Source organism: Antrostomus carolinensis, unplaced genomic scaffold (assembly GCF_000700745.2).
Source record: "Antrostomus carolinensis isolate BGI_N321 unplaced genomic scaffold, ASM70074v2 Scaffold19561, whole genome shotgun sequence".
NCBI lineage: Eukaryota > Metazoa > Chordata > Aves > Caprimulgiformes > Caprimulgidae > Antrostomus > Antrostomus carolinensis.
In genome coordinates, this window is record NW_010295033.1 from 1 (window position 1) to 10,562 (window position 10,562).

Below are 10,562 nucleotides of genomic sequence, written 5' to 3' on the forward strand. Positions count from 1 at the left end.
GAGAGGCAGGTGAGGAGCAGGTGGCCGGTCAGTGCGAGGTAAAGGGCTAAAGGTCGCCTGTGGGGAATGGTTCCTGCTTTGCTCCCGCACCTCGAGCACCTTAACTCTGTAAAACCTCGTAGCCTTAGTGCCGCATTTAATTCCGCTTCCCCCAGAAGGATTTCGGGGGGGTGCCTGTGGAAGGTAGAGGTGATACAGCAGTGGTTCATAGCACAGTTATCGCAGGTAGCATGCAATGATATTTATTTTAACAACAGATACCAGCGTTGATGTATGTTTGGTGGGGTTGGGTTTATGGTGGTGTTGTTTTGTTTGTTGGTTTGGGGTTTTTTTCCCTCCAAACAAGCTGTTCAGCTATCAAAACATAGGGCTAGAAGGAAATTTTGTGTTCTGTTTTGTTTGTTCTGCCTACCTGAAGGTGTCGTCAGATTAAAGTGTCAGCAAGTGTGTGTTTTGTCTGTCTTGTACTTTTAAAGTTTTGGAGACTGGAGGTTCTGGGAGGTTTCCACCTGGTCTGGTTGAATTCCTGATACAAAAAAAGCTTTTTTTTCTCCTGATATAAATTTTTCAGAAAGCAGATGTCTAATTGATAATGGCTCTGAAGATAACTGTTTCTGTCCTTTGTAACAGTGTTGGTGTGTTCAAATGCTATTGTGCTTCCTGCTTTTCGTTTTTTTCCTTCAGTCTTTACTGCCCCCTTAACTTCCTTCCTCCCCCAGTTTGCTAATGTCTGGGTGCTCTGGTCGATGGAGATCAGCTGGAAATTCTAGTGCCCAAAATTGGAATACAATTCTCTAATGCTACTTCAGACCAAACAGAAAAAACACCCCCTGCATCTCTGTGGAAAATGTTCATGGTAATATGTTCCAGAATGAGTTGCATGTTGTTTTGGGTTTTTTTTTTAAACACTGCATCACAGTGTTAATTCATTTGATTTGAGGTCTGTCATAACCCCAGATGGCTTTCTGCAGGATTGCTGCCAGCTCCTCATTCCATATTTTGTCCTTCAGCTTTTGATTTCTCTCCTCTTCCTCTGCTTTCTGCCTTAATAAATTATTCATTTGACTTACTGAGAAATATATTCTAATTCAAACCTCTCTGGTGGCTGCAACTCTTCCCAGTTAGGTGCCACCTGCAAACTTTATAGGTGTATTCTGTATTTTCAAATCCTTGTGACAGCTGAGTCTAGCCTCTGGTCAAACTGTTGGTTGCTAGTTTGCTATTCCTAATCAGATTGGTAAATGAGTAATAGTTCAGTGGCTTTACTGGGGGAGGGAAGACTGGCTGGCTCAAGGAAGTGGCATTGAGTGCACAGAGCTTAAATCTCAGTTGGAGCTGTGGTGGTGGAAGGCTGTTCTGTGAGATAAGTGTTGATTGAGTGGTGTCTCAAGAGAATTCTTGATCTTATTAGCGATATGCTGACCACTGATAACTCGGTAGCTTGTGTGTATGCACAATCCTGTAGGAAACAAGGTTCTGATATCTCTTCCTCCCTGCTTCCCTCCCCCTGCCCAGCTGTATAGCTTTGTCAGCGTTGGCAGAGGAGCTGGGGAGTTACCAGTACACACAGCTAGCTTTTGATTGTGGGAAGGTGTGTGCTTAGGAGTAGGTTCTGCAAGTGTAACCATTAGGTGAGGGAGGAGCATGCAAAGGATAGTGCCACAAAGTGACAGGCTGAAAAAGCAGAAGGCCCTGGTTGCAAAGTTTCAGGCTAATGTAGTGGGAGCAACCACCAGACTGAGATACCTTGGTACAGCGCAGGCAGCTTGCTAAGAAAGTAACAAAAAGTTAACAACCTGAGCCAGACTGGAAGTCTCAAGGTTTTTAAATCCTTACAAGATTCATGAAAGCTAGTAGCCAGAAAAGGGGCAGTTCTTTTCTAATTGCAGGATGAATTCAGTCTTTGTGCTTTCTCTGTTCTCAGGCTTTAGCTTGGCGCAGAAACCATTTGGAGCAACCTATGTGTGGAGCAGCATTATCAATGCACTTCAGACTCAAGTGGAAGTGAAAAAGCGTCGCCAGAACCTGAAGTGCTATCATGACTGTTTTATTGGTTCAGATGCAGTGGATGTTGTCTTTGCCCATCTTCTACAGAACAAGTATTTTGGGGATGTTGATATTTCCCGTGCTAAAATAGTGCGTGTATGTCAAGCGCTGATGGATTACAAAGTATTTGAGGCTGTTTCAACCAGGGTCTTTGGAAAAGACAAACGGTCTGTATTTGAAGACAGTAGCAGTAGCCTCTACAGATTCACAAATGTCTCAAACCAAACAGAACTTGATAAAGATTACCAGCAGTGTACACCACAAAGGTTCGTACGGAATGGAATGTGAAGATAAGGAATTTTTTTACAATAGGAAAATGTTATGTGCACTGGGGAAGAGAAGGGAAAATTGCTGTACAATTACAGGACCTGGGGGGAAAATGTAGACACTATACAGGTTTTTGTGGGTGGAAGATAGGTAGGAAACAGCAATTTGAAGTGCGTAAATCATTCAGCCTGTGTAGTTATTGTTTTCTATGTCTATGATCACATCACCTTAGGGGACGGGGTTAGGAGGGTGGAAATGAATTGCATTACAGTTACTGATCTGTTGGGCTCTAAACCAGTACAACCAACTGGAATTCATCAAATTCAAGTGCATAAAATATGCTAATGCAACGGAACCATCTTTAGTCACTGCACACCTAGCTCTGGCATAAGCCAGTAATCCATCCATATTAGGGAAAAAAATGATAAAAATTTTCTTCTTCTTTCATCATCTTAGCATCACCACACTTCAAATTCAGATTTCTGAAATGTTTTCAGCTGTTTCTTCATGCATGTATGACAGGTTCCTAGGCTAGGTAGCAGGCTTTTATTCTCTTAGGCTGTTGCATGCCATCATAGATCCAGAGACAAGTGCAATGTGAGGTTTTGTTTCCCTGTCTCTTTAGGAGTGGACAAAGAAAACCCTGATACTAACTAAACCATCACAAAAACAGAACACACTGCCGTGTAGATGACACTTATAACTTCCCTAAAACAGTTTTTGTCAAGTGTTCATCTCTGAACATATTCTTACAAGACCCTACATTCATGTAGTTACTGCAGTAGTTCTAGCAATACACACTTTTGAAAATTGCAACTAGGATCGACCTAAAAAGAAAATACCTTGTATGAGTGATATGTTTGCAAGTAGCAAATGTGAATTTAAGTGCATCAACCCAACTGATCAGAAAATTCTAGAAGCAGAGATTAAAAATTGATAGTTCCTTAGTCTTGCTTATCCCTTCTCTCCTCTCCCACACCAACTCTACTAGCTCTTGTTCAGTGCTAAAGCAAACTGTCCCAAGCCTTTATTTGGAAAGGGGAGGATTCATGAGAAATAAAAACTACTTTAATCAAATGTGATATTTAAAAATATATTAATCACAAGAACTGTTAAAGAAAGGCTCGGAATATATCAGACAAATAGTAATGAAACAAGGTTATTCATGTTCTATTGGTGTAGAATGAAGGTGTTTTTCTTTTGGGCAGGGCCCAGATCCATCAGGTTACATTTCTTCCCTGAGTGAAAGGAACAGATCTGTTGATACATACAGCTTGTCACATCCAGAGCAAAGATAGTGGGTATGAAAAGGATTTTGCAGTGCCCTAAAACAAAGAAGCTATAGAAGCTGAAATTAAATAGATATGCTTGGAGAACTAGTAATTTTGTGGCTGGAAGAGTTATGCTATCTACTCGACTGCTTATGAAGGCAGTTACGAGAAGAGCCACCTAACACAGAAATGGGTGACAGGTTTCTGACGCTTTCCACTAGCTGGTGGCACGAACAATCTGCATAACTTCAGGAGTGACATTGCTACAGAGCAACCCCCTCTCGGTTTTTCCAGAACAGCTCTTGATTTTTGTCCTCATTTCACCATCAGGAATAATGTCATGAAATTCTGGAGGTTTTGAATTTTTTGTAAATAATTTCCCCTACTTAATTACTTCCTCTTAGATTTTTCTCTCTAGTAATTGAGGTAGCTTGCTAATGCTGGCTGTGACAAGTTCCAGGAGAGGAACTATGCACTTGTGTGCAACTGTTGCACTCAAAAACTTCTTTAAGGTATCATATATTCTCCTGTAGGACTTGGACAGAGAAAGTGTTGAGGAGGGAGGAGGGGAGAAGATTATATAAATATTTATATAGAGAAAACATTTTTTTTAATCTGAGTTTTCTATATTGTGCATGATATGTTTGGTTATCTGTATACATGGATATAAATACATATAAAAACTGGGTTTTAATCTCAGACATGAGAAGAGCATGGTGTTTCACTCTACTCCTGTCAAACCAGAAAGCTTGGAGGATCTCTGGGAAAACCTGAGTTTAAAGCCTGCGAATACCCCTCAAGTAAACATCTCGGACAGTTTGTCCCGTCGAGGTAAGACAAAGATAATAACTGTAGGACTGGAAAGGCTGTCAGATTGCAAAGGGAGTCAAAATTACTTTCATAGTATTTTGTTTTGAACACCATGTTGTAACAAAGGCAAATAACGTTTGTTGCAGGCTTGCTTTTTTTACCTTTTTATTTCATCAGACAGGACCTGTTATCTGTAGCTGAAATAAATCAGTGTTGAATTTTGTGGAGAAGACTATACAATTGTATAGGGCTTGATCCGAGTTAGGAACGTTCTTTGTTATATTGTATTACCTGAACTACTACTGTGCTTGATTTAATCATGGTCTACTGTTAGCTAAAACTCTTCCCTTTTTAACTGTGTGTCTGCAGTGTCTGGTGCTCCTTTAGTGTTGTGTGAAACTTACTGTCAATTCATGTCCTCTGTCAGACTAAACTATGATCTAATGTGTTTTTTCCTTTGGTTAAATGCTAATGGGTCCTAGAAACTCTCAAAACTTGACCCAGATCATAATTCTGGAAGGATAGTGTCACTGTTCCTTTTTTTTTAAATTCCTTATCTAGAAAAAAAAATTACTTGCAAATTAGAGCTCAAAGAATGTAAGGCACTTCAGACTTATGCAAAAAGCAGTTCTCCAGCACTTGTAGTTAACTAAACAAATGGCTAATTCTTTCCTTTTGCTGTGATAAAATGCACTTGCAGCTGATAAGTGCCACACTCTCTGCTACTGTAAATCTTGATTTTAATAAAATTAATCTGTTAGATTAGGACTGATGGGAGGACAGGGAGTTAACTTTTTATAATTTCTCCTTCTGCACATGCTGAATCTCCGTGTTTTGTGTATTTCACCCTTCCTAGTTATCAATGAAGTATGGCAAGAACAAACAATTGCTCGTCTGCTGCAGCTTGTAGACCTTCCGCTCCTTGAGTCTTTACTCGAGCACCAAGAGATCAGACCTCAGCTCCCACAACCAAGGAAGGCAACTGGATATGTCATCACAAGTAACTACCTAGACAGAGAGATTCTCAAGGCTTTCAGTGACTCACAGTAAGTATCCCTTGCTCACCACTGCAACTTTGAAAAACTTCTGCTTTCAGTACTGCAGAAAGGATGCAAGTTAGCACTTTTCTCTGTTAGACTTGACTGATGAATGTGCAATTGCTAAACTCTAAACCAGAAGTAGTTGAGACAATTTCTGCTGAACACTGGAAGAGTTTTTGAATGCAGTGATAGTGTTTGATAGTATTCAGAGGGGAAATTGTTTGCTGCATTGAGGGAAGAATAGAGCGTTTTGTTATAATCTTGATATTTTTTCCTTAAAAAATTACCTGTGAGGGAGTAGTTTAGTTTCTCCTGCTATATTAAAAAAAAAAAGAATGCTAATCCTGAAACTGTATAAATACAGTTAAAAACATAGTCTGAAAATCTTTACCAATCTGAGTCAGATCAAGGTTCGTGTTTCTGTTTATCTAGCAATAATTATGTCCTTGTCTAACAGCAGAGGACATCATGAACTTTAGGTTTAACTGCTTGTGACTGTTTACCTGTGTGGGTTACTAATTCTTCATCTTGATTAAATACTCAACAAAGGAGTATATGGCTATGATCTACCTGAGTGTGTCAGGAAAAGTGGTTTTGCTTTTTTTGTGTGTGTCAGGTTCTAATGTATTTGAGTACCTGTACATGCAGTGGAAAACCAGTCTACTTGCTTTCTGTGGAAAGCAATGGAACCAACTCTGAAAGGCATCTGTAAGTCATGCTACAAAGTTAAATACTCTGTCTTCTAGAACAGACGAATGGCTCTCGGCAGCGATAGATTGCTTGGAATATCTTCCAGATCATATGGTGGTAGATATTAGCAGGAACTTGCCTGATCAACCTGATAAAGCAGACTCATGGAAACTACTGCTGTTTGAAAATATTGGTAGATACTATGGCCAAAAGAAGGAACCGTTGTTAAGCCATGCCTCTGAAATTCATTCAGGAATTGCAGAACTATTAGGTAAGTAAAATAAAGCTGTATTTCTAAGCTTATGTGAGATATGTACTGATGAACTGAGTATTTATTACAGCAGCCAAGCTTAAAAGTTGAGTTCTGCAAGTTTTTGGTTTTTAATTTCTAATCATGAAGACTGTGCTTTGAAATTTTGGTCTGGACTATATGCAGTTTGTGTTCAGTTCTGCGTAGAATGGCTGTGAAACTGAAGTGCTATAATTTGGTAGTAGTTGGTATCCATGGAAATTAAATATCTATGGAAAATTAATATCTATGGAAAATTAAATATAAATATGACCTAGTATTAAATATTTAGGCCATAGATTTAAAGTTAAAGCCGTGTGGATGCTTTGTATCCCATTCACAACTTTCCCCTCTTGTCCACAGAAATGTGCATTTCTTAAATTTTATGTTTAGACAGCATTTTAGAAAGCTTTTGATGTTTTGTTCATCAGCTAACATATCCTCATCTCTGTTCTCCTAATTTTTCATCCTTCTCTGCCTTGATTATTCTTGTTCCATGTTGGTAGGAATTTTTTGCATTTATATCCCATTCCTCCTCTCTGCCTGGTAAAGGGGGGGCTATTAGTACAACCTACTTCATGTAAATAATTCACACATCTGAATGGGTACTCTGCATAGTAAGGCAAATTAAATTCAAACTTACCAAAGCTCTACAAAATAGTTTGCAATTAATTCATCAAGCTAACCCATTTATCTAGGACATATTCCTCACTTCTTGGGAGATCTCTATTTCTGCAATAAGAGGTCACTCATTTTCTTAACCATTTTCCTTTTTCAGTATTTCACGTTCCATTCATGATGGCTGAACTGCAATTGAAGTTAATTGAAAGTGAGCTTTCTTAAAGATCGGGCTAAAAGCCTGGGTGTGGGCTGTTCTCAGATTGTACACAAACAGCTCTCCTCAGCCTGTGAGAAATTTTTGTGAGAATAAACTGCTTTGAGTTCTGTTTAGAGAGATTAACGTCTCTTTGGTGGCTAATTTAGGTGGTTTTTTAATGACGTTTATTTAAATAAATATGGCAATAGATACCTTTATCTTTCCCCAGTGAATGGGAAGATGGAGCAATCTTTAGAAGCTGTTCAACTCTATTTGAAACTTCTAGACAGCCAAGTCAGGGAGGAGTTCAGAAGATTACTGTACTTCATGGCTGTGGCAGCACATAATTCTGAGCTCAAACTACAGAAGGAGGTAAATGTGCATACTTCACTGTGCATGTTGCTTTACACTTAATGAAATCTGGAGGTCCCAGATACTGGTCAGAAAACACATTTGTGACTACAGGAAAAGCAATGATTCTAGAAGAACAAACACGATGCCCTTTTCAAAGGAGGAGACTAATTCTCCTCTTCTGGTCACATTTCACATTATTCTTTAGAGTGACAACAGGATGGTTGTGAAAAGAACATTCTCTAAAGCTATTATCAACAATAAAACCCTATCCAGAGGGAAAACTGACCTCCTGATCTTGTTCCTTGTGGATCACCAAAAAGATGTGTTAAAGGTAAGTGCTAGAAAATGACCAGGTTCTTGTTATCTTGTATGCTTATGCAGAATTGCCTTTTTCTAAGCTGCTGTTTGACTGTCTTCTCTTTCTATTCAAGATCCCAGGGACACTGCATAAAATGGTCAGCAATAAACTGGTGGCTTTGCAGAAAGGCCAAGATCCTAGTAAGATAACAGGTAACAATTTAAACTGAACTTTTTATTCTTGTCATGCACCCAGATAAGAAATAGGAGGGACTGAGATGATGCAAAAAGACTTGCTGTAAGGATGACTAACTTGACTGTAAAGGATGATGGGTCTGTAGAATCTGGAGTGGTTGACTGTAGTGTTAATTATCTAAATGTTTCATGTTTCCTTTCAGGCTACACCTTTTGCCAAAAACTTGATGAAAGAGAGTATCGCTCCAATACAGAGAAGACCACAAAAGATGAGCTATTATCTCTACTGAAAGCTATTGATGAAGATTCAAAGCTCTCTGACAAAGAGAGAAAGAAACTGCTAGGTCAGTTTCATAGTAGCAATCCAAGTATTTTTATGCAGTATTTTGGAGACAGAGTTACTAATATGTGTGTGTGACTTTAAATATAGATTACTTTCTGTACTCCAGCATTGAAAACACTAATATATTTGTAAATCTTTTGTATTCATTTATCTAATAAAATTATTTTGTGGAAATGGATGGAATTTATACAATTATTACCAAAGCAAACGGTACCAGACTTTAGCCTGTACTTATAGTTTAGCTTTGCCCATTCTTAATTGCTGTAAGGACAAATTAATCATTCCTTTTCCTCACCTAAAGCCAAGTCTATTGACTCCCTCTATTCAAGTATCAAAATTAGTGTGATGGAAACACCTCTCCATGAATGAGATCTCTGCCTTCTTTTGCTGCAACACTGAATTTTATGCTGAACAGTTTTTTCTAATTGGCCTTGCACAATGTGACTCCATTACATAGCTTTGATCTTTGACTTGCTGTGTAATGGACAGAGCTGAATAACATCTTCTGCTTGATATTCCACAGCTTTTCTTCAAGCTTGCCAGCTAACTCTACTGTGTATGTACATGATGAATTACTATGCTTTTTTTAAGCTAAAATGGCACGACATTGAAGAATTGCCAGGGAAGATGAGTTTTTCCCAGCTGAATTGTACTCTGTACCCTGAACTCCCATTGACTCTTCTAGGATGGTAAAGATATTCTGGATTTTTAAGTCAGTCTGGCTTTGATTGCCACAGAATATACTGTTTATGGCTAGTTATCTTCATCCCTGCAGTGTTTTGTTCTGTCTTACTGATGTCACCAGCTGTAATTAGAAGAGAGCTGGAACAAATGAAAGGCCTTTGGGTTTTCTTATGGCTGTATATTTTATCTATGTCTAGTCTACAGTGGAAATCCCAAGCTGTGCAGCACAGGCAATAGCAAGCAGGAAAGTATATAGTATGATCAAGAGATCTGATTTTGACCCTTGTAGAGTTATCTTCGGGATGATGCCAGCAAAACTTCATGAGAGTTACTGTTGCAAGAAATTGTTCTATATGCAGATAAAGCTCTGTTCTCTTTTATGCAAGCGGGGAGGGGGGTTTTATTGGGATCAAAGGTAATTTAATCGTAAAAGCAAAGCAGTAGTAACTGTTACAAACCCACGTGGTGAATTCTTTTTAAAAACACAATCCTATTTGAGGTACTGCTCTGTAATGTATCACCAAATACCTCTTCGGTCATTAGTGGTGTCTGTTGCCGCTGGTTATTGCTTCTCCAGAGCACTTTCTCTGAAAGTGAGATGAGGACGTGGTGTGCAACAGGACAATGTAGTACTGTGTTCTGATGGGGGATGGAAGACAAATGTGTAAGAGGCTTATTCTAGTCAGTTAGAAAGGACTTCTAAAAGATAATCACTTCTTGAAAACTAATAGTATGGGGGAAGTGTAACCCTTCTTAGTAGCCATATTTTTGTAGTTCTTCGTTTTAAATGAAAAATGCACTTTCTCAGAAAAAGTGGCTTACCCCACACTTTAAAATGTGGGGGTGGGGGGGCAGTTTCTTGTTCTTAGAATTTCTGATCACATTTCTCTTAAGTTACTTGTAGTGTTGCGTTGATTGCTCTTCAGCAGACGTATATTCCCTTTCTAATTCCTGATTCTATGTGCTGACTGGGCTGACCTCACTGTTAAAAGGATGAGCTTTCTATCTTGAAAATGAGTTCCTGCCTGTGGGCATTGCCTGCTGGAGTATGAGGTCTGAATTGCAGATACTGCTGCACTGTGTGAGTCACCGTGTTGGCTTTGGTGCCAAGCTTGCAGCCTGAAGGCTGATGAAAAGCAGTTTGCAGAGAAGAACCAGGCGGGTGATGTGGTTGGGAGCGTTCACTGATGGGTATGAGGCAGGGCCAGCGATGCTGTTCCTCTGCTTGGGTGTGCTACAGCTCATCTAACAGTACCTGAGCTTTAAGTGAGGGTCAGAGTGTGACCTGCATAAGGTGTCTGTAAGTGAATCCATCCCAGTGGGACAGCACGAAAACCCATGGCTTCTCTCCCTGGTTGCTCTGGGCCCAGGGCCGTGCCTTCCCTCGCCGGGTGGGTTTAATCTAGACAAGCACGGGGCGGTGGGACCGACACCGAGGGCTCTGTGCTGGAGCCCAGCT

General features: G+C 39.6%; 1 protein-coding gene across 1 annotated transcript; it reads left to right on the forward strand.

The window, feature by feature from the left end:
* Positions 1-1,924: 1,924 nt before the first annotated feature.
* On the forward strand, positions 1,925-8,607 carry DEPDC7 (DEP domain containing 7; the record flags this gene model as incomplete). Its single annotated transcript, XM_010177848.1, has 8 exons — positions 1,925-2,312; positions 4,285-4,415; positions 5,251-5,440; positions 6,181-6,395; positions 7,460-7,602; positions 7,790-7,915; positions 8,016-8,094; positions 8,280-8,607. Coding segments are annotated over 8 exons (1,487 nt in total), but the record flags the coding sequence as incomplete, so codon positions are not given.
* Between the last annotated feature and the right edge of the window lie 1,955 nt (positions 8,608-10,562).